Below are 24,134 nucleotides of genomic sequence, written 5' to 3' on the forward strand. Positions count from 1 at the left end.
TACTATGTTCTTCGTTCTTGTGATCTGGGGTTGTGTTCTTGTAATTTGGGTTTAAATTCTTGTTTATTCATGTTCTTCAACATGAATAAACAATCACACTTGCTTCGGAGAGAGGTTGGTGAGGTCGATTTCAAGCTCAGGGTTTTGGTTTTTTTTTTTTTTTTAAATTATAATTTCTAGGTTTATGTTCTTAAATCTGGGTTTGTGTTCTTGTTGTTCTTGTTCAAGACACACTTAAATCTCAATTCATGTGAATTTTGGTTTTTAATTCTGTTTTTAATTTTTTTATTTAGTTAAAATTAATAATTTTTTTTAATTTAAATGTTGACGTGGCCTTTTTTAATGCCAAATAACATTTATTATTATTATTTTAATGGCCACGTTAGCTTTTAGTGTGACAACAGTGCACTCCATTTGCCACGTGTGCATTTTTCGTCTCTGATGTAACGGCAGAGACAAAAACAAGACACGTTTTTCAGGATAGGGACTAAAAGCGGTGGAAATAAAAGTTAGGAACCAAAGTAGAATCGCGTGAAAATGTAGGGATGAAAATGTGGTTTTCGCCTATAATGTACTATTTAAATTGCGACTTAATCATTCCTTCTATCATGATTCATGAGTGTTTAAGAGTCTTGCCTTGTATGAGATGTAACCAACAGGTTATCCAAAGGTGGTATTTCTAATCAGACTTATTTTATTTGGCTCCGAGGGGAATTACTGTAAAGAAAAAAACAAAGGAAGGAACTTTTAAATTAACTTTTTTTATAATTTTATTGTTTTAGTTAATGTGAATTGTGAAAATCAACTCGACCAGACCAAATATTTGGAGTTGGGTGAATTGGAAGTGCTTGTCATTTTAGGTCCTATATAATGAACAACTGAAATTCAAAAGTACATTATTTGTTTACTTATTTCTCAATTGAAACGATTTGCTAAATAGCACCTTTACTAAACAATGTTAATTTTCTATGATTTTTCTGTATGAATAAGTTTTTTTTTTTAATAACACAATAGTTAAATTAGTAGAACACTTGTGTTTGTGTGTAAAAATGTAAGTCTATTTGTTTGTTTTTGTATTCTTTGACTCCATAATTTTGTAGATAGAGTTAGAGAAGAATAAGGTCTGTCATTCTAAACAGGAGGACTTATATACTGCTGGTTCATGTAGCTTTGCCATGCTGTAAAGAAGGTAATAAGTATTATGACTAATATGTAATTGATTTGACTTATCTTAAGTTTATGTGGAACCAATATGAATCACTACATAAATATGTTGTTCATATTGCAGGCAAAAGAGGATGGACGTCCTGTAGAGAGTGCAGCATTATATGTTTCACTACATACTCGTAAAGATGGAACTGCAGTTAATCCCGTAGTGCAAGCAAAACTGGAGAGTAATCCATTTTATTACATTAAATTTTATTACTGCCTGCTTTTGAGTTTGTAAATGGGAGCTTAATGAAATGAAGGTTAACAAAACAATAATATGGAGGCAGTGGCCTCCATTATTTGATTCATAAGAATTTTATTTGTTAAGTGATTCTTTTGTTCTTTTTTGTTGCTTTTTTTCCTTTGGTGGTATCTTTGAACTTATTATTATTTAGATTCTGATCTTCTAGTATATATTTTGCTTTGCATTCACTTTATGCCAATCATAAAAAACTTATTCTTGTTTATATCTTTTTGTCTTCTCTACATTTTGGTTAGAGGGTGAAATGGTGTTGGGGGTTGGGATCAATATGACTTCTGACCACCACAAAAAAGGAACACTGAACCTATTATAGGATGAGCAGGCCTCTTTAGAAAGCATTTCATTGTTTATTGTTGTTACAGATTGAGTTCAAGATGCATAATATTATAGGATGTGTTTGAATGTGAGAAAAAGGCACTAAATAAATGATAATGATCAAGATTTATTAAACATATTCGTATCTTTTCAAAGGTTGTTTGGACCTGAACTATGAGGCTTTTTTCTGAACAAGCAATCTATTAGACATTTGGTTCTTGCCAGATATTGCTCAAATCTTGTTGGTACTGCTATGCCATAATTTCAAATCTTATTTGTACTATTCATAAATGATTGCTCATTAAATGCTATTTAAAAATTGCTCATTGAATTCATATATCAGGATAAAATGAGGGAATTGTTGGCTGAACCTTTGAATCAATTGCAATCATCTGACACAAGTGGTAGTATTGCATAGGCACCAGACGATGTGTTTGCCAAAGTGATGGGTAAGGAGCGCAAAGGTCGTATTCGTGGGGTAGGATTTCGTCCAAGCCCAAGTGGCCGAAGTAGCAAGAGTGCTCTCACGGACCTTCAAATACGATCAAGTCAATCAAGGGATGATGAAGTTGCACAACTGAAGGCTTCCTTGGCTGAGATGCAGGAGAAATTGTCCGCTTTTGACAAAATGAAGGAAAGACTTAGCCAATTTGAAGAGATGGAGCAAAGAATGGCTCGCATGCTTCAACAAATGCAACAAATAACTTCACAATGCAGTCAAGTTGGCATTAATGTTTGTTTAATTCCTTTGATTGGTTACTTTTATAATTTTCATTCTCCACTGTACAACCCTTGGATGAACGTAACAATCAATATTAGGAACCCCAAGGCAGTAGCAGGACATCCTGTCACTCCCAATACAAGCTTGATAGCACAATGATGGATTTGATAAATTATACTTTTAAAAACAAATATACTAGTTTGATACTTTGATGCATACTTTAATTGTTGTTGTTTGTTTTAATTTTGATTTGGTAGGAAATAACAAGCTTGATAATGAGCCAATTTTGTAGCATGATGTGTTTGAAGATGAGTTGTAGAGTTTGGTTGTCATGGTTGAAAACATAATTGATAGCACAATGATGGATTTGATATTATACTTAAAATATATATAAATATATATATATATATATATATAGTTTGATACTTTGATGCATGCTTTAGTAAAATTTTGGATGGCTTTTTGTTAGTGTGTGATGCTGGCTTGCTTCCAATAAAATACTTACAGGCCTCTCAGTTACAATAATGTGTACTCTTCAGTACAATCCTGTTGATGGTTTGGCTTTTGCTGATTGTTGGGGTTGTGATTTGGTGGAATAAAAGTTATTTAGTTAAATAACTTCAAGCTAATCTTTTGAAATGATACCCTATAGAAGCAGGTATGAACTGTTTCATTTGAAAAGTTAAAAAGCTCAATAACTCAATAATGCAATACAAATTGGCTTAAAATATTAAGAAGTTGTGGCTTAACATATACATAATTTTTAGATAGGAGAAGGCTGTTATCAGGTAGCCATGAAGACATTAGATATCTTCATTCATGCTAGCATAAGTTCTCTCTCACAATAACATTATAGCTATAATGATAACACAGCTCCTCATACTTCTCAAGCAAAATCAATTTCTTGAACAGTCATCCCACAATAGAATTAATGCAGCTTCAACAGGGCCTCTCTAACATTTGAATAAGTAGAATGAAGGTGGGATTAGGCTACTCAAGAACCAAACATCAACTTTAACTTACTAGGTACACAACTTGGGGTAAAAAATATATACCTATAAAGGCTTTAAAACAATAAAAACATTGAAATGGCTGGTAGTCCAAAAATCAAAAATTTAAATGACAGAAAGAGAAAACATTTACACCTAAAGGCTGACAAAGTCAAAACTGCAACACACTAAAGTAACAAAATAGAATATCACATGAACACATATAGTTCATTACCAGGTTGACACAAATGAACAGAATTCTAGGGAGAACTGATCTGATGGAGCTGAAGGTGGTGGGCTTTCCACAATTGCCTCCAAAAGCTCATAAAAGCTTGGCCTGCTTTGCTAATCTTCAGATTGCATATAAGGAAACCTTCCTATTACACACTCAAGTACTACCCTACCCAAACTCCAAATATCACTGCTATAATCATAAGTGCTCCCACTGATTCTCTCTAGCTAAAACACAGATTAAAAGCATTAGAAAAAACTTCAAATTTTTTTTTTTTTTTGGGATAATCATCCCACCAGAATATGCTTTATGTGGGATTTAAATGAGAAAAAAAAATGCTTTAAACACTAAAGAAAGAGCTTGCATCATAATAAATAAAATAAAATTGGAGCAATGAATTAAGGTGTTATAGAAGGTAAGAAACTCCACCTACCGACATGTAGTTATAGGTTCCACAAATGTATCCCTTTGACCCATAGAGCTAGCTAGCACTGCACTCACACCAAAATCAGTAATCTTCACCTCCCCTTTGTGGTTTACTTGCAAATTGGATGGTTTGATGTCCCTATGTATTACATGTCTTTCATGGTGCAGGTACACAAGACCCAGTAAAACCTGGATTATAAACATAGATCTTTAGTCATATGACAAGACTTTCTTCAAATGTTGCAGACAACAACAATCTTAACTTAGTCTTAAAGCAAGAGGAAATTAGCTCATAGACCTGCTTGCAGACAACAACAAGATATGGTTCAAGAACCGTTTTAACTTGTTTGATCACATCTGCTAGGGATCCACGATCCATGTAATCTAACACAAGGGAAATAGCTCCATTGTGATAGAAAGAATGATAGCAAACTACAACATTTGAACATTGAGATGCTTGATTTATTTTCAACTCTTGCACAATCTGCTTACGTATATCCACAATACATAGAAGACGTCAAAAAATTTCATAACTTAAAAAGGAAGCACTGCACTTGCACATTAGTTGGAAGCAATGGAAAATGTCATTTGACTTGAAAACCATTTACTATTCTTTTATTATTGTAACTGAGAGGGTTGTAACTGTTGATGGCATCAAGTTCTTGGCTGCACTGCACTGCACCTACACATGTCTGGGTTCTTTCACTTTTATTTGAAGGACTTGCCCTATCACATTTCATTGTCATGGCTCTTGTATTTGATACTTTTGTAGTACTGTTTGTGCAGGTCTAGTTCTTTGTCTTGGTTTTTATTTTATTTTTTATGTAATCACTTTGATTGCATTGGTTTCAATGTTGTGTCCTAATTATTCCTTTTTTTTCTTTTTTTTTTTGTATGTAGGACGTTCTTCCGATCCTACAATCCCCATCTCTCTAAAAATCATCAGCCGCATCCCATCAACCAGGTAGTTCATAAATTTTATGTTGAGGGCATTTTGTGTACAAAGAATCACATTTGAACTCTAAACTCATTTTTTGCAAGTGTTGAAAAATATTTTGCAAGTGTACAAAGGACCACATCTTTCTTTTGTTAATTTTATGATGATGGTTATAGACAAAGTTATGTATTTGATAATATATTTCTATGTTAATATAATGTTAGATTGGAGACATTTGTCGTATTGTCTTAGTGGAGCTAAAATTGTTATAGGTTATTTGTAATAGAATATTTCTATGTTAATATAATGTTAGTTTGGAGACATTTGTGGTGTTATCTAGTTACATTTGTGGTATTGTCTTAGTGGAGCTAAAATTATTACAGGTTATTTGTAATAGAAATGTGGTTTTAGAACCCAGGAGGGAAATTTTTTTTTTACCTATAGCGGTGAGCAAAAGCCGCTGCTAAAGAACAAAAATTATGAAATAATTGGAGGCCTACAGCAGGGTTTTTGGCCTGCTGCTAAAGCCTCACACATATAGTGGTGGGTGTAACCACCGCTAAAAGGTGCATAAAGTTTGTTGTTGAATAAACCCTATAGCAGCGCTTACTGCCCGCAGCTAAAGGTTGTCACATATAGCGGCGGGTTTAGCCCGCTGCTTAAAGGTCAATTGACCCGAATGGTACCCTCATACGGCGGTGTTTTACTGCCTACCACAATAAGCCAAAAGCGCTGCTAAATGGTCTATCTATTGCAGCGTTTTTTGTTTACCGCCGCAATAGAACTATTGTGGCAGTGCAAGGCTAGCGGGAGGAATTGCCGCAATATCCCCCGCTGCAATAGGCCAAATGGTCCTTTAGCGGTGGTTTTGGCCCGCCGCAATAGTCCAGTTCTTTTTGTAGTGTTCCTAAAACATGCATTTGCCAATTATAAAGTAAAATTATAGTGACAAACAAAAGAGATGGAAGCGCCTCTAATTTGGTCATCCTGACAAAGCATTTGGACCAATGTGGTCTTCCCACGTCCTCCAGGAGCAGTCAATAGAAGCAGCTGCACCTCCTCCTTCGACAGCAGCGTCTTCAAATCCTTCATTGGCATATCAAACCCAACTGTAAAAACCGGGGGTTCACAAACCGCACGTGACACCTTTGGTGTCTCCATGGACCTGGTCGAATCCATACTCTCCCAAATACCACTCACAATTTCTCTAGTCTCCAACAAAGTCCTTGCACCATGTAATTGCAAATCAACCTGACAGAACCTCAAAATGTCTTATTCCAACTTAGAAAGTTTGCTTGAGTACTTGACTATTAGAACCAAGTTCCACCACGGGATTTGCAAGCACTTGCGAACCAGCTCCCTACCTTTCGTCATTTCTTCAATCAAGCTCTGTGTATTCTCTACTGCGCGACCACGTTGTTGGTTTGATAGTTCTATAACTTCGACCGCTTGTGCCAAAAGATCTAACATGGAATCGAGGCATTTAAGAATGCGTTTGAATTGACGGGCATTTCTTACCACATCCTTAACTCTTTCACATAACGACGTTAAGACCTGTCCAAATCCTACTCCAACAAGAGACCCTGCAATGCTCAGAGGCATAACTTTGCTGCTGCTTCTTCTTCTTCTTCTTCTTCTTATTTCTTTAGGATGATGAATGAGAATTTTATCCAAACAAATGAAACAGTGCAAAACAATACAAGTAAACTAAACTAGCAGCAAATCTGATACAAGAATAACTACAAAGATGGAAACCAGTTGAGATCTCAAACCCTTCAATTTCTTCCCAGTTTCTTTGTGCTGATAATAAGTAAACGGAACAAAAAATACAAAATATATAAAGTAAACTACTCATCGCAGATTGACTGACTGACACCGTTGAGTTGACTGTACGTGGAAGCTCCTTATTTGCATTGCATACAAAACATACCCACAGACCACATTGTTTCTTTTTTCTTCATCAGGGAATAGCGAATTGCCAAAAATGGGCTGGGCCCAAAATAAAGAAGAAGAAGAAAAAAGATCTGCCTATCCCCGTGGACGTGAAAGTGGGTATAGTGTTTGGTTGGGCCACTCTTTTTCTCAAAACCCAGTTTCAATTTTTGCTCGTTTTCCCTTTTTTTTTTTTTTGGGTACAATCGCTAGCCTAAGTAAATTCACCGACCACCCTCTGCTTCAATATACTCGGAAGTCGGACCTCATACATGATAATCGTTTCCCTGATATCTATGTTAATTGTGATGGTATTGTGGATGCCTAGAACATGTTTGATGAAATGGGTGAACAAGGATTTGTTCTTGGAACACCATGATATTGGGCTATGCAAATGTGGGGGGAAGCTTTAAGAGGCTACAAGGTTGGTTGAAGGAATGCTGCAAAGAGATAACATTTCACGGGCGGCAATGATGTCGCGTTACGTTCACCATGACTGGCCTAAAGAGGCGTTGGAATTTCATAGAATGAGGTTAATACATTGGAATTCAAAATCGAGTAAGTTCACTATATCCAGTGCTCTTCCTGCTTCAGATTCATGGATATATAATGTGGAATGGATTGGATTTAGATGAGGCGATTTGGAGTGTTTATCAGACCCGTATGGGAAATGTGGGAGTATAGAGGAGGCTAGGCAAAATTTTGACAAGATGGTGGATAGGGATGATGTATCTTGGACAGCGGTGATTGATAGATCTTGGAGGATTGGACTATGGAAGAGGGATTTTCTTTGTTCTCGGTGTTGATGAGATTGGTGATTAGGACTGATGGTTTCATGTTTGCTGAGTTTTTAAATGCTTGTGCTGATCATGTTGCATAGGACCTAGGCAAGCAAGTTCATGGCTACATGACAAGGATAGGGTTTGATTTCCTATCATTTGCAGCAATTGTTCTTGCTCATATGTATTCAAAGTGTGTGAATATTCAGAATGCTAAAAGGGCATTTAAAGGAATGGCTCGACCAGATTTAGTTTCATGGACTTCCCATGATTGATTAATTTGATAAAGTACTTTGATAAAGGAAAAGGGTGGATTAACACGTATAACAGATCATTCTGCTTGTACCACTGAGAATATTATTAACCAAATGCCCATGAAACCTGATAAGATCTTTTGGGCTTCCCTACTTGGTGGTTGTAGAATTCATGGAAACTAGTTACAAATATAAAAATTGAAATAACCCATGGAATATGCCAAAAGAATGACCAAGTATAATTGTACATCATTCCGGGCCTCTGCAGCTGCATGATGTCTTCATTAGCAAAGCATTCAACTATTCTAACACCTTCCTCGCATCATGGTGAGTGACAGAGAAAGCATCACAAAAACCAACTGAATCTGAGAAGCCCAGTTCACTTGTTGACCCTATAATTAGATGTTTTTTTCTTTTGCTTCGGGGTACAACGCTTGGGTGGGATCAATAGCTTCAAAGAGAATCATATTTGAAAAATGAGGGCCCAATGGCAGCACACCTCAGTAACCTTTCAATGCCATTAAGAATAACTAGCAGACTACCCACTCGATGCGTGAATAATGCTGTAAGCTTCTATGCAAGAAGCTTATGGAAAATGTTGACCATATAATAGAGTAATAACACAAATTATTGTTGCAATAACATTAAGGTTTTGGTTGAATTAAAATAGTACAAATTCAAGTGATAAAGAATTTAGACTATAGCATAATTGTTATAAAAATTAGAAATTAGTTGAAGCAAATAGTTTGTCATAAAAAGCAAGAATTTTAAGTTGCATGCACATATCCTTTTTTTTTTTTTTTTTTTGGGTGCTAAATTGATATGAAGCCTCTTAATTTGGAAATACACTTCAATGACTATGAGGTGCATTTTCATAAGAAAACAAAACAGCACAAAATTCAATTTTGGTTGTAATAATTTTCAAGCTCTTTCTCAATCGAATACCTCAAAGTGACGTGCTTTAGGTGCTGAAGGCCAATTATTCAAAGTTACATGCAAAGATGAGATTGAAGGTTAAATGCAAAATTACTTCAATAAAGTTTCACATAACATGACTTCATGTTTCAAAATAATATATATGAAGTTATTTTTATGGCTGCACATTTCCTCTGTAACAGAATCATTATTACAAATAGTTTAACAATGGAAGAACACTAAATGACCAAATACGGTGATATGGAACTTTATAGAAGATAACAAAATGAATTATAATATATTGCACATTTGATATACATAGGGCGAAGAGTGAATTGTTACAAATTCCAAATAATTTGTAAATAAAAAATAAAAAGAAATCATATGAATTTCTAAATCCATATGGTTCACCATAATTCCATTTAAATAAAGTTGTAAATATTTAAGGCCAGGTGACTCAATATTGTATCTTTGAATGAGATCTAAATTGACGCAAGGCCAAATGGGGTCCCATTACTTACATGTGTTGGGTCACCACCAACAACGAATACCATATTCTCCCTTAAATTGGCATCAGCAAGCAGCCAAGCATCAAAGGTCAATTTGTTTTTGTAAATATGAAATCGTTTGCTGAAATAATATTTGCAAATACATGTCATGTTAGATTTGTCTAGCTAATAACAATTCTCCAATCTTATACTAATCCTTGATGTGTATTTTTTATTGTACAATGAGCATATTGTAGTCATTGACAAGCAAATTCCCCTTTTCTAGACCAAATTCCATGATCCAGATGATCTTGGCAAGGGGGATATGAACTTAGAAAGTGCACTGGAAATGTAGGTGGCTGTTTAGCTTAGGGTTTTTTTCCCCTCTCTTTTTCCTTTCTTTCTTTTAGTTCTGGAAAAGAGAGATAGTGATTTGAGGGAGAAAATAGATTTTTTTTGGATAAATTTGGATAATAGATTGAGGAGATTGATGTAAATGCTCTTAGAGTCTATAATATGTTTATATAGTAAAAATAAATAAATAAATAAAATAAAATAAAAACACCTAAGGTTGCTAGTAAAACACCCACAGAACCCTAATTTACACTAATCATGAAATTAGGTAGCAAAATCGTAAATTTGATCAAAAATGACAGAACTAAAATTGCTTAGCTCAGCATGAAAGAAACCATAATTTGTGACTATCAGAACCTTGAGTTCATCCACTTTATCCACAAACACAAGTAAGGTGTAATTCATTGTCTAAAAATTCATAACAAAAATCTCAACTTTGGGAGCTTGAATGTTGCACCAACTCCAAGAGAATGATTCATTTGCAAAAAGAATTGTATACAATGTGACAAGCAATCAATATTTTGTTGTTTACATAGTGTATGTATATGTGTCTTTGTTAGAGAGAAAATGTGCATACCAATTGAAGTAGATAATAAGCGAGCATTAATGAGTTGATGTTTCTATTCTCTCTAGGGATGTGTGCGATTCAGTAGGGGTGGTTTTTTTTTCCAAATTTATTACCGAACCGATAGAGATCGATTTTTTCATAATTAGAACCGATGCACACCACCTAAGGTCTGTTTTCCGATCAATAGCGGTGCCCTTTTTTGCGGTCGATTTGGTTGGTTTGAAATATTAAAAAAAAAAGAAAAAAACTGTTTTTTTAATAATAAAAAAATTGGGCTGTCAAGCCTAATATCAATATATCAACTTGTTCAAGATTTCAAGTAAATACAAACAGTTTTTTTATTTAGCAAGCCATCTGAGCAAAACCTAAGCAAAATCTGTTCACATAAAAAAAATTTGTTCAACATAAAAAAAATATGTTCACCCAAATTGTAATAATCCAAACTATCTAAATTTTTTCATTTCATTCACCATGCAAAAATATTTTGAAATTGCCTCCATAAGAGTTCAACTCCCAAAATACTATCATGTAGGATATAATAATATCATTAGTGTCACTGTGTGTGTTAGTCTCAATAACAATAAGCGTTAATGTATCCACTTAATAACATATTATAGAACCATTTGTCACTGTCCACAAATGCCAAAAGAAAGATATACAAATTAAATTAGCATTTAGGCAAAAGAATGCTAATTGCTTGTATCCCTAATGATAATCCCACCCATGAATACCTAAATAACTACCATTAGTGAAAAGTCCACTACCAATAACATGTACAAATATAATTAGCATATAGGCAAAAGAATGATAATTCTTATAAGTCCTTTGTCCAGTAAGTCTGCACTATGCATCATTTTAGAACTCCTACAAAATACTAAACAACACAAAATAAACACGTGCTAATAATAATAAAACGTTTATAAACAATAAAATATTTATAATTAACACAAACGAATGATAATAGCAAGTATACTTACATAATACTAACTACTAACTAACTCCAAGCAAAGAGTAGCACATCACTCATCATCATCCAACACAACGGTGCTTGGATCCTCCTTCATAGGCATTGGGCAAACCAATGCAATTTCTACAATCCTATTCAAAATAAAATAACTCATAAGCATTGAGCAAATAAATAAACAATTGATATATACAACAAACACAATGAACATATATATATATATATATATATTTTTACCAGTGTCAATCTCAAAATCATTCATATCCTCCACATTATTCATGCACTCCCAAAGCTTTAGTGGTCTTTTTCTCTTTGCATCCTTCAACCAATTTTAGGTACAAATAAGGGCTTCAACTGTATTAAGAGATAGTGAACTACGAAATGAATCCAAACACGCCCCCCCATACTAAAAGCAGACTCAAATGCAACTGTAGAGACAGGAATAGCTAACATATCACAGGCAATTTAGGAAAGGACTCGATATCTAGAATAATTCATTTTCCACCACATCAAGATGTCAAAATCTTCCACATCAAGGTCCTCAAAAGATTCCAACAAATACCTATCCAACTCAGATTTGTTTTCCACACTGTCCTCGTCCGCCAAGTATTACTTAAACTTATTATTATAATTTTTAATGCGATCAAACAATGAAGCATTACCAACACTTGGGCTGGAGTCCCTAGACAATGAAGCACCACTACCACTAGAACTCAAAACTCCATTTTGACCCACTTTCTCCACATACAACCTTTTCAATGCATCTCGAACCTTAGAGCATATTGCATCCTCCTTGTCCTTTCCATACCACTCTCTAAACCAAAACTTTACATACTTCAATCTATACCTCGGATCAAGAACAACAGCAACAAAACTTCTCTCCACCACCTTGGTAGATCGTTTTCACTTATGTTCATAATCAGTCTTTGTCTCTGTCCTATAAGCTCCTGGCTGCTCTGATGCAAAGCCAGCTCTCTAAGAACATCATGTTGTGTGACAAAGTCATCATTGTAATATTTGTGCACCTCACTTGCATCTTTTCTGGTGAATGGGAAAAATTAGAAGCTTAGGACGTATTCGAAATTTTCAAGGTATAACTTTGTAAAGAGCTAACATAAGACAACGTGTCTTTTAAAATATGATCAACAGAAGAGTGAAACACGTCTCCACGCCTAAGACAGTTGATAACAATCTCTGAATTACCTTTGAAAGAGGACAAGTGAAAGCTTGTTTCAATGGTAAACTACACTGCTCACCTTGTTGCTAACCTCCACAGCCACAACGGAAGCTTCTCAAAGTGCTACTTAAGAAGCCAATTCAAGTTGATATCTTTCTTAGCCACCTCAATGTTAAGCTTGGTGAGGACGTCCTTGATAGGCTCCCATAACTTGGCCCTTTCTTCGTCACATACCACAATCATTAATTGCTTAAGATCTATTGTTGATTCCGGCAATGGATTACATAATCTCAAGCACCCTTTCATGTTAAGCACTTTTAAATTACACAACTCACCAATGTATTTTGGCAACTTGCTAATACTTAGGCAATCAAATATGTCAAGAATGCTTAACTTATGGAGGCTTCTAATTGACTCTGGCAACTCTGACAAATCAGTACATGACCTAATCCTTAGCACTTCTAAATTCACCAGCTTTCCAATACCTTTAGGCAATATAGACAACTTATGACAGTTGGTGATGCAGAGTTTTTTTAGGTGGACAATGTCACACAACCCAACAGGTAGTTCTATTATATCATTGCAATAGTCAATGTTTATCTCTTTTAGATTTGGCAATGCATATGAACCCTGGATAGTACAATTCTCAAAAGCATCACCAATATTGCACATAAATAATGATATTTTTCTTAAACTCTTCAATGGTACAAGGGTCTTACAAAGGGAAGAAATTGAAATCTTCTCCAACCTAATTCTCTTTAAATTGGGTAGAGACCAAAGCAGTTGAAAATTTTTTCTTTCAGCATGAAAGAAACCACAATTACTGACTATCAAAACCTTGAGTTCATTTGCTTTCTCCAGAAATTCAGGTAAGGTGTAATTCTTTGTTTGAAAATTCAGAACTAAAACCTCAAATTTAGGTGCTTGAATGTTGCACCAACTCCCCAAGAATGATTCATCTGCAAAAAATAAATTGTATACACCAAAAAATTCTTCAGGGAGGCTAAGCTAAATGTAAAATAAATCCAAAGAAAAACCTACACACACAAAATATGTTTGTAATATTAGTTAACAAATGCTATTTTCTTACATATAACAAAGTATTAACATTAATAAAAACTAAAAGATTTTTAACTCCTAACCATGAAATCAACATTTATTGTTTCTTCTAAAAGGAAAAAAATAATAATAATAAAAAATCATATCTCTAATTTTCTAAATGAAAAATTATAAAAATAAAGAATGTTTTTATTAAAAAGATTTACTTATATATTTCTAGGATATACTATTATGGTATAAGAGTATAGAGCATTAATAATATATGAACTTTTTCTATTTTTATGAAATACATTAAATACAATTTAAATTAATGAGTTATTCATGGTATAAGAGTAATTAGAGGAAACAAAAATGATGTATTTGTCATCTAAATAAATGTGTTACATGTCTTTAGTAAAAATCCCCAGGGGGGCAGGCATTATTTAATTTATATCTAAAGATGGATTTTTTTACCAAAAGTATAAGAGGGAGGATGGGTTTTTCAAAAGTCAAGGGGCTTATGCGCCCCCCCCCCCCCCCCCTCCCTCTACCCCTGATTGAATATGATGTGATCAGCACTCAATATTATGTAGGTTACATAATGTGTATGTGTGTGTATTTGGGAGAGAGAAAATGTGCCCACCAGTTGAGATGGATAATAAGCGTGCATTGATGGGTTGTTGTTTCTGTTCCATCCACCACTTTGGTAGATTGGTTCCACTTATGTTCATAATCAGTCTTTTCCTTTGTCCTATAGGCTCCTGGCTACTTTGATGCAGAGCAAGCTCTCTAAGAATATTATGTTGTGTGACAAAGTCTTCATTGTAATAGCTCTTGACCTCACTTGCATCTTTCCTGGTGAATGGGCAAATTAGAAGCTTAGAAAAATATTTTTTTTTAAAAATTCATTTTTCACACACACACACACACACACATATCCAACAAAATTAAGAATATAATTACAAGAAGTTATAGACTAACAAAAGTTAAAATCCCTCTCTTTTCCTAGGCAGAGTAATTGACATCTCTTATTGTTTCTAGTTTGGTATAAGTTTCTTTCCTTCTAGCCCTTTGTTGTAATCACATTTCGCATCAATGAAATAAAAAGTCCAAATTTAGCGCGGACAGGTCAAATAAACTATAATAACAAATTATTAATTGCCATTAAGCCATAAAGGGTCATAAATAGCTAGCGTACCTTGTCATCTCAAGGTTAGCCAGATTTCGAACGGTGAGTTCTTGCAAATTGGCAATTGCGTGGATGCCATCTTCATCTAGTTCATATAATTCTTCCCACATATCAATAAGTATAGCAGCAGAGATCCTTTGCTTTGCATAAAATGAACCAAGGTCCATGAAGCACTCTTTGATAATGATCTTGTCATCTGGAAATTCTAGGCTTTTTTGAAGATGAGGAAGCAACTCAGTATCAGAATTGAAAAAAAAATGACCATCAGACCATTTCAAAAGTCTACTGTGCCATACAACTGCATGTTGCCCACATAGTGAGCCACCAATCATTTTAAGGACCAATGGAAACCCCCCACAACCTCTTACTATCTGCAATGCAAGGAACCAAATAAACTCAATTACTATTCAAAATTCAACAAGGGTAATTTTTTCCAAGATTTAAATTATCTAAACGACATTAATTATTCAGAAATATGAAAACAGAGTGTGTGACAAAATTTTCCCCCTTTTTTGCAGTCCCATTTTGGAAAGTTGGGTTATTGGAAACAAAACAACCAAGCTTAAAAGTATGTATAAGTAGGAATAATGATTTTGGCAAAGTACATTTGGTATTATGTATGTACCCATGAAAAAATGTATATCTTCTAATATATATATTACAGATTCACCAAGTACCTTTTTGATATCTTCTTCTGGAATATAAGAGCTCTCATCTTGTAGGAATGCTGAGTGACAAAAAAGAGTCATTGCATCCACATCATTTAGTTGTTTCAAGTTATATGTATGTTTAAATCTTGGAAATGCAGTTCTTGAAGTAACCAAAATCTTGTAGTTTGGAATATTAAACTTAAACTTTTCAAAAAGGAATTCTGATCCAAGCCAGACATCATCCAGGATCAACAATATAGGATTAGGTCCAATATGACTCAACATTTGTGGTAGCTGGCAGATTGCATCTTCTTCACTTTGAATTTGATACTTAGGCTGATAACCCTTATAACTAAATAGGTTTTGTACAATGACCTTCACATTGGGAGTTTTAGAAACATTGACAAATAGAATATTGTTCGCAAACATGCCTGTATATCCAAAAACAATGTAGTTAGAAAACAACCTTGGAGGCACATTTCATGTCTCGTAAAATTACATTAAAAAAAAAAAACTCACATAATGGCTAAGTCATGAACAAAATTCCCAAGCCCAATCAAGGGAAAGGGTGAGAAGTGAGCCAACAAAAAAAAAAAGATCTGAGAAATACCACAATTATAGAGTCATGAGAATTGCTTTTCTTTTTTTCAATCATCTCCTAAAATGACATATTAATTAAGGAGGTGATAGAGAATATAACTTTGGACATAATAGAATGATTGAAAAGAATACAAGTGGTCGATCATAGATAGTTTGTTGACAATTCATAGCCAAACCACCAAAATTTGGGAATGAGGCTTGATTATTGTTGTTGTACCTCTTTCCTTTTACTACTTTTCTAAGGAAATAATTCCAAAATATGAAATATGCCAAAAACACTGCTTCAAGTGTTGAAAGGGCCAAAATAATTGAATGAACATGATTTGCCATGGCCACATATTGTTAGGAAAAACTGACCAATTCTTGGTGGGACCAAAGTCTCCCTCATTGGTGTCAACCAAGTGTGTATTACCAACATAAAGGTAATAGCTGTTAGCCACAGCAAATAACAATGATAAACTAAAAAGATATGCAATATCAATTCTAAGAGACAAATTATCAAACACATAAAAGGCATACACAGTTTGAAATGAAGCCTACATCCAGACGAGCTCCAACAATCCACTCTTGGGTTTACATAATTTGTAGTTTTTCAACTTATCATATCACCCCTCTCAATTTATTAAATATTACCAATTTTTTTTCTTTTTTTATAAATTTACTTGTGATTTAATTATACAATTCTTTTTCATGCTTATTTATGTTGTACTATTTTTTATTAACCTTACAATATTATGAAAATTTATTTGAAAGTTTGTTTCAATTTTTTTATAGATATTTTTAGTCAATTTTGCTAATATTTACAAATTTAATATACCTTTATTTGTATTTTAATTAATTACTAAATTAATTATGACAACTTCAAGTTTCAACCTCGGTTAAACCTTAGTCCAAGCTTAAAAACCTTGAACTTCCACCTTTTTCGATGCTTTGAATGGTTCAGGTTTGAAACCATGCCATAAATTGACTTAGCATCCCTTATGCCATGTCCTAAACAACAGCCTTTGAATGCTTTTGATGTGTACTCTCACCCGTTAGTACAGAGACACTTCAATTGCTTCTCTGCCCCTCTAATTAACCATAGCATAAAATTGTTGAAATGGTTGAAACACTTGATCTTTTGTGTTCAAGAAATTCCCCACATCTTCCTTGATGCACCGTCAATAAATGTGACAAAATATCTATTGCCACCCAAAGACTCCACCTCAATATGACCACAAACATCAGAATGACTAATCTGAAAAAATTAGATTTCTTTTGTGAGGATATGGCAAAAGAAATATTATGTTGTTTATCGAAAAAACAATGATTACAAGGGTTTAGCATTTTACCTTTGAAAAAGGGAATAAGAGACTTCTTTGCTAAAATTTGAAACCCTTTATCGTTGATGTGAGTCAACCTTTTGTACCTCAATTTTGATTTGTTCTTTCACAACATATAATACATCTCTACACACCTTCACGTGTCTTGTAAAAAGTGCAACAAAGCTTGCCTTTAGCCACCATAAGTGACCCCTAGTTAAGTTTACATCTTCCATTACCGAAGTAATTGTCATAATCCCAATGTGGTTATGGAAATAGATGAAGACACAATTCGAACATGTCGCACATCCTTCAAAGTCAATGTATACCCGACACTAGTTTAGATGCAAACATCACCACTTCTCACAATTTTCAAATAACTTTTGTTGCCCATTTTCACAAAACCAAAGTCTCTAGCCATGTACGAAGTGTAGAACTCCTTGTTTGGAGTACAATGGACAGAAGCAGAACAAACCACTCAATTTCCTCCCCAACATGCAAGCACATATCCTTCCCCCAAGAGAGAACCATTACTTGTACACCTGAGCAAGTAGCCGTTATATTATTGTCATAATCTTTCTTTTGATTATTTACCTCCTTTTGTTATCTTTTCCATGCTCAATAATTCATTTTCAAATGGCATTCTTTACCGTAATGAAATCATTTGCATTTCTCAGATTTCCCTTCAGTCTGAGATCTTCCCATGGATTTGCCATTATCCTTATGTTCACTACTCTTGCTTCAACCCATGTTCTATGTAACAAGAGCTTGTGCATTTTCTGTACTAGTTGACTTCCTTCTTGTTTCTTCATTGACCAAACTACCAGTAACTTCACTCACGGACAATACACCTTTAGGAGCAGAGTTACTCAACGTATCAACTAAGGTGTCCCAACTATTTGGCAATGAACTTAAAAGCAATAAAGATAGCAACTGCAAGGACCATCTTCATTGTAGACAACTAATTCACAATCAATTTAAAATTCATTCAAGCGATCGGGTTGTGGTAATCCTCTATAAAATTCATTTTAGCAAGCTTCCTAATCAAGAAAGCCACGATCCCTACTTCTTCCATAACTCATGAGCATCGGTTTCATTAGAAAAATGATGGATTACACTATCATCCAACCAGTGCCTAATGTTTCCAAATGGACTTTTGTGCAACTTTTTAAGTTTTATCATCCATATATTTTGGCTTAGTTTCATCACCCTCAATGTGCCCATACAAATCCTTATCATTTTATTTAAATAAAATTATTTTTGTTTAATTCAAACTTAACCAGGAGTGAAACCCCATTTCTCTAACAAGTCCAACTTAAACTCAAACTCATCATTATCATTTTTTAAAATAAAATTATTTTTGTTTAATCAAAACGTAACAAGGAGTGAAACTTTATCTCTCTAACAAATCTAACTTAAACTCAAATTCAAACATTGATAATCTATATAAAAACAAAAATTATGATAGGACTCAAAAAAAAAAAAAAAAAAAAGAGAGAGACTAATGTTGAAAAAAAAAAGAGACTCACGTTGATAATCGTGGGTTTGATTTTGGGTTAAAATTTCTACTAATTATTTATTTTTTATTGTACATGGCATATAAAACATCTCTATCTTTTTGGAGAAAAATCAAAGATGCAACCTATGTCTTCCAGCCTAAGGAACAATAAATTTTTATTTGCTATGTTACATATAAAAATTTATTGAATTTTGTTTGGTTGAAGTAGAATTTGGGGATTCTATAAATTTTGAAATTTTAAGTCTTGGGGGTTTTGGTATTTGCGTCTCAATAGGTTGATCTTAATTCTTCACCTTAAATGTTTTTTATTTAGGTTCATGTGATTTTTTGTTTTCTTATTAAAAGTTATGATTTTTGGTTGATTAATTATTTGTTTGGATTAATTTCAATTAATTATTTGTTTGGATTCAACATAAAAGCTAATGGAATTAGGTATTATAATTTTGATATTGTTCTATGTTTTGAATTGTCTATATCGTTATTACTACGAGAAAGTCATATTGCTACTCAAATTTGAAAATTGGTGTGTTTTCCTCATACCATGGTCTTTGTTTATATATTTGTAGTTTATATTAATTTTGAGTGTGTGTGTATATATAACTATGGAGAGTTTTACTTTATTAATTTAGGAATTGTAAATTATTTTGTAGGTCTTGGTAACTATGCATTTGCAATTCAATAATGTTCAATGTTAGACAACACTTCTAAACTATAAAAAAGTATAAAAGTTAAATATTTCTTCATTTTTTTCAAAATACTAACTAGCAAAATGTCTATTTACTCATTGTTGGATTTTTTTTCAAAGTCAATAACTTTCCCATGCATCGCATGAGTTAGTGACTAGTAATTTAATAACAGAGCTGTTGATTCAGTCCCATAGTTTCCCCCTCTTTTATTGCTAAATAAAAACCCTAGTTGAAATATATATATATATATATATATATATATATATATATATATATATATATAAAGCTTAACAAAAAAGGACAATAGAATAGAAAAAATTACTTAAATCTCAAATAGGATATATTAATAAAGAAATTCATAAAAAATCCTTCGAAGATAATGAAATACTATAACGAAAAGATAACAATGAAAACAATCGTAATGAAGTTATAATATGTAATACTATAATTATTCTGATTAGAGCAAAACTTAAGTACAATACTTAGATGTTATTTATTAGGTTCACCCTCTTAAGATTCAGCCTTGTGACTGTACTTAACTAAAAATACATTTCTATCCTATAAAAAAAAGCCACATGGCTGAATTTTTAGAGGACAATCTAAACAATAACACCTAAATACCTTACCTAAGTTTTGTCCTTTGATTATATAAAGAGGCTAAATAATTTCTAAATACGTTTATCTCTTATAAAATTGTATTAACAAAACATGTTACCATTGTTTCTACAAAAAAGAAAATGTTTAAAATTAATATTGATAATATCCTACTTAAAATACATTATATTAGAAGAAAATCTTGAATTAGTGATATTATCAATCAAAAAGTAAATGCTAGCAAAACCTAAATATAGAAACTTTACTAATAATAATGCTACATCCTACATATCAAATAGCAGGAAGAACATATTTTATATTTATACTTGATTTTAAATAAATAACTCATTTATGGTCTTGGACCCCAAACAAATTAAAGAGATGGAAGTAGTACCTTTAATTTTCTCATCCTGACAGAGCATTTGGACCAATGTGGTCTTCCCACTTCCAGCAGGAGCAGTCAATAGAAGCTGATGCACCTCATCCTTCAACAGCAGTGTCTTCAACTCCTTCATTGGCATATCAAACCCCACTGTAAAAATCGGGGGTCTACGGACCGCACAAAATGCCCTTGGTCTATCCCAGTTCGAATCCTTTTGTTCTTGAATATTAATATTCAAGTTTACCGAAATCTCGGTCCCATGATTCCTTGAGCTATTTGCTTCCGTATCATCCTCACAGGAACTTGCGATGTCCCTGTCCGACTCGCAAAGTTCGATGGGGCAACAGACTCTAAAACAGCAGCTCCACCACCGGCTTTTCGTGCACTTGCGAACTTGCTTCTCACCCTTTTTCACGTCTTCTGTCGAGCGCTTTGTATTCTTTTTTGGGAGATCTAATCGCTTTGTATCATCGTTGAACAAACGCAATAAAGTATCTAGTCTGGATTCGAGGCGTTTAAGATTGAACACTCTCTTAACTGCGCCTCCAAATGCTTTAACTTCAATAACTATTGATGCTGCCATAAATCTTAAACTTTGCTTCGATCGCCAAATAACCCAAATAAATCCAATATAGGATTTCGAAACCCAATTTAGAAACAAACTAAAAGAGACTTCCCTCTACCCAACAACGCCCAAAAAATCGAAACTTTATAATAATTTTGGTTAAGGATATGTTGTAGATCTGTTTTCAAATGAATGAAAAAATGCAACACAGTACGACTTAAATTAGCAGCGATACCTGAAAATTACGAAGCTGAAGTAACACTTATTATATACAACTGCGAAACGTGTAAACACGGAACCCTTCAATTTCTGCTTAGTTTCTTCTGATAAAGAAAAGAAGGTAACCAAAATACGATTCTCCGCAATTGCGCATCTTTATGACTGGAAGTTTCGGACCCTAATTTAGACTTTACCCTTCTTCTTTTTAATCAGTAGACTTTACTTTTCAGAGCACGGCAGAGACAGACTTTTATTATTATTATTATTATTATTATTACGCCCGGCAAGGACTAGGCAGTTGTTTATATACAACTGCGAAACTTGCTAACGCGTAAAGCCTTCAATTTCTGCTTAATTTCTGACAAAGATAAGAGCGTAAACAAAATAGAATTGTCAGGAGACGAAAAATTATTAAATACTCTGAGACGACAAAACACGTTAATACAGGAATCAATCAATATACCTTTTTCTCTGCTATTGTGCATATTGTGACCTGAAGTTTCAGACAAGTTTTTAGACCTTTTACATTTTAGAGCATGGCTAGGACTTTTTATTATTATTATTATTATATATTAAGAAAATTCAAAAGTTAATTATCGTCATTTTTCGCAATTGTGCATCTTGTGACTTGAAGTTTTGCACAAGTTTTAAGACCTTTTACCTTTTAGAGCACGGCACAGACTCTTTTTATTATTATTATCATTAATAAGAAGAAGATTTAGAAAGTTAATTATCATCTTTTTTTTATTTCAAAAATATCTATAATTTAATTAACTTATCCTTATTCTTAAAACATAAAAACGAAGTTAAAATCGTAAATTGATAAAAAAAAAAAACCTACTCATGTTTATAAAACTACTCCATGTTCTATAAAACTTCCCACTACCCCATTTATACAACCAAAACCATCCCATGTTCCTATAAAAAAAACTACCCCATGTTCTTAAAAAAAAAACTGCCATAAGTTCCTATTAAAAAAAAAATAAAACCTACATAAAAAAGAGCCTTATTGTATGGAGAAAGAGCATTTAATGAGGCTAGTTATTAGTATTATAATAATTACACATGGCATGAACTTGGCCTTTATTACAACTGGAAAAGAAACAAGATCCATGGCATGGCTTTCACATCCGGTTTTCAAACTTTTTATAGCCCAAAACGCAAGTTGGATTAAAAAAAAGACTTAAGATACATTTGGTACATTAAATGAGAATTATTTTATTACTATTAATAAAGTGTGTTGTAATGTAATAACTAAACATATTTATTAATTGGTTGTGAGATATAATATTAAAATAAAACTTAACATTTATTTTAGGAAATATCTTACTCATACAATTATATCTCTTTAAAAATTGTTACTTTTAAATTTAAGAGAGATATGTGTTATTTTTTATGATTTTTTATTTTTATAATTGTTAGATGTATATGGAAAGTTTATTTATTTGGAAATATATTAAGTTTTGAAATTATTGCACTTACTAAGGAATATCTAATATCACATTTTAAAGAGGAATAGTTATTCCTCATTTTGAAGAATGACTATTCATAAGGAATGACTATTCCTTGTAATAAAAACATAACAAAATTAAAGAATAACTAAACCATAAGAATAACTATTACATTACAACGTCTATTACAGTCTACCAAATATGCCATTACAAACCTTAGCCAATTACAAATAAAAAATTATTATTGTTGAGTTATAGATCAACTCTAGGTTTTCTAGAAGAAAAACATTAAATGTGCGTTTGGCTACAGATTAAAAAGTCAGCTTATTTTACTATTCAGCTTATTTTTGCTATTATTTATGGGCCTTACTACACTTTTTGGTATTATTTATGGGTCTCACTGTACTATTTTAGCTAATTTTTACCTTTATCTACAGTACTTTCAGTAAAAAGTTTTCAGTTTCAGCAAAATAAACAGATCCTAAATAGACTCTAAATCTCATTAACGGAGGCCGTTAAATCAACCTATGAAAACAGTAGTGACGTCTAGTGGTACGTTTTCCATCTAAACTTGGAATTGGGGTGGAAATTGCTCATTTTACAAGCGAGTGAGCTACAGTATTATAATGCTTATGTACATGGGAATAATTTAACATTGAAAAATAAGAGGCAAGGTACTGTATATCTTTTGCAATGGCCGAAGTGTGATAATGAGTGAGAGTCATCCTTGAGTGCTGTGATAACGATCTGTGAGTCACCTTCCAAGATAACCCTGTCACAACTTGTTTCCATAGCCAATTCAAGAGCCCGTCGTGCCGCCAAAGTTTTGACTTTGATAGCTGTAAAAGGTAGGGGGATGCGTTGGGATAGAGAGACCATAACCTGACCAAACTCATTCCTAATTATCACCCCAATACCAGCACAATTTTCTGACTAAAAAAAAAAAAAGCATTTTTAAGGTAATTTTGTATTGAGAGCTTTCTAGAGGTTGCCAGCTTATAGGTTGTCACCCAACTGGTGCAATCGTGGAGGTGTTATGGAGAGCAAACTCACACAATCTGTCTCTTGCCTGACTTAATAATTGATCCAGTGTACCAATAAATTTTCCAAGCCTAAGATTATTCCGACAGTTCCATAGCACCTAAATCACCATTGAGAACAAAGTCGGGTCTCTATTTTCTACAAAAATACACCTCAACAAATTGACGAACGTTGAAACTTGCTTTAAATTGCTATGATTCCATATGGGGATTTTATTCCAAAGCTCATCTAGTTTCGGATAGAGGTATATATAGTGCATGCCTCACGTCTTCTTGATGATCATGGCAGAGTTCACAACTGTCTTTAGTGATAATCTGTTGCTTAACTAGATTCTTCTTCGTAGGTAAAGAATTTTTGGTTGCTCTCCAAACCAGATT

General features: G+C 33.4%; 2 protein-coding genes across 3 annotated transcripts; both read right to left on the reverse strand.

Annotated features, from left to right (window-relative positions):
* Positions 1-3,905: 3,905 nt before the first annotated feature.
* On the reverse strand, positions 3,906-4,603 carry LOC115950832 (mitogen-activated protein kinase kinase 6-like). The gene is made up of 3 exons (XM_031068090.1): positions 4,453-4,603; positions 4,162-4,343; positions 3,906-3,955 (listed from the first exon to the last, which is right to left on the reverse strand). The coding sequence occupies exons 1-3, from the start codon at positions 4,531-4,533 to the stop codon at positions 3,952-3,954; spliced, it is 267 nt and encodes an 88-aa protein (XP_030923950.1). The 5' UTR covers positions 4,534-4,603; the 3' UTR covers positions 3,906-3,951.
* A 6,414-nt stretch (positions 4,604-11,017) lies between these two features.
* Positions 11,018-21,519, reverse strand: LOC115993912 (probable disease resistance protein At5g66900). Of its 2 annotated transcripts, XM_031117901.1 has the most exons (8): positions 20,494-21,516; positions 15,427-15,830; positions 14,759-15,120; positions 14,204-14,415; positions 13,360-13,481; positions 11,583-11,664; positions 11,359-11,471; positions 11,018-11,255 (listed from the first exon to the last, which is right to left on the reverse strand). In XM_031117901.1, the coding sequence occupies exons 1-7, from the start codon at positions 21,062-21,064 to the stop codon at positions 11,401-11,403; spliced, it is 1,824 nt and encodes a 607-aa protein (XP_030973761.1). In that variant the 5' UTR covers positions 21,065-21,516; the 3' UTR covers positions 11,018-11,255; positions 11,359-11,400. The 2 variants fall into 2 exon arrangements, with proteins under 2 accessions (XP_030973761.1, XP_030973760.1); XM_031117900.1 differs by lacking the exons at positions 11,018-11,255; positions 11,359-11,471 and having other exon boundaries at positions 11,589-13,481; positions 20,494-21,519.
* Positions 21,520-24,134: the final 2,615 nt, after the last annotated feature.

Source organism: Quercus lobata, chromosome 6, assembly GCF_001633185.2.
Source record: "Quercus lobata isolate SW786 chromosome 6, ValleyOak3.0 Primary Assembly, whole genome shotgun sequence".
Classification (NCBI taxonomy): domain Eukaryota; kingdom Viridiplantae; phylum Streptophyta; class Magnoliopsida; order Fagales; family Fagaceae; genus Quercus; species Quercus lobata.

Bases quoted from the DNA above. Each gene is read 5' to 3' on its own strand.
- LOC115950832 (XM_031068090.1), bottom strand. From the start codon at position 4,533: ATGGATCGTGGATCCCTAGCAGATGTGATCAAACAAGTTAAAACGGTT. The intron at 4,344-4,452 runs GTCTATGAGCTA...TTTATAATCCAG, and splicing joins TTGTTGTTGTCTGCAAGCAG to GTTTTACTGGGTCTTGTGTA.
- LOC115993912 (XM_031117900.1), bottom strand. From the start codon at position 21,064: ATGGCAGCATCAATAGTTATTGAAGTTAAAGCATTTGGAGGCGCAGTT. The intron at 15,831-20,493 runs GTACTACTTCCA...TTGGATATACAG, and splicing joins TCAGGATGAGAAAATTAAAG to GCATGTTTGCGAACAATATT. The intron at 13,482-14,203 runs GTGGGCACATTT...TATTTTTTGCAG, and splicing joins CTTATTATCCATCTCAACTG to ATGAATCATTCTTGGGGAGT.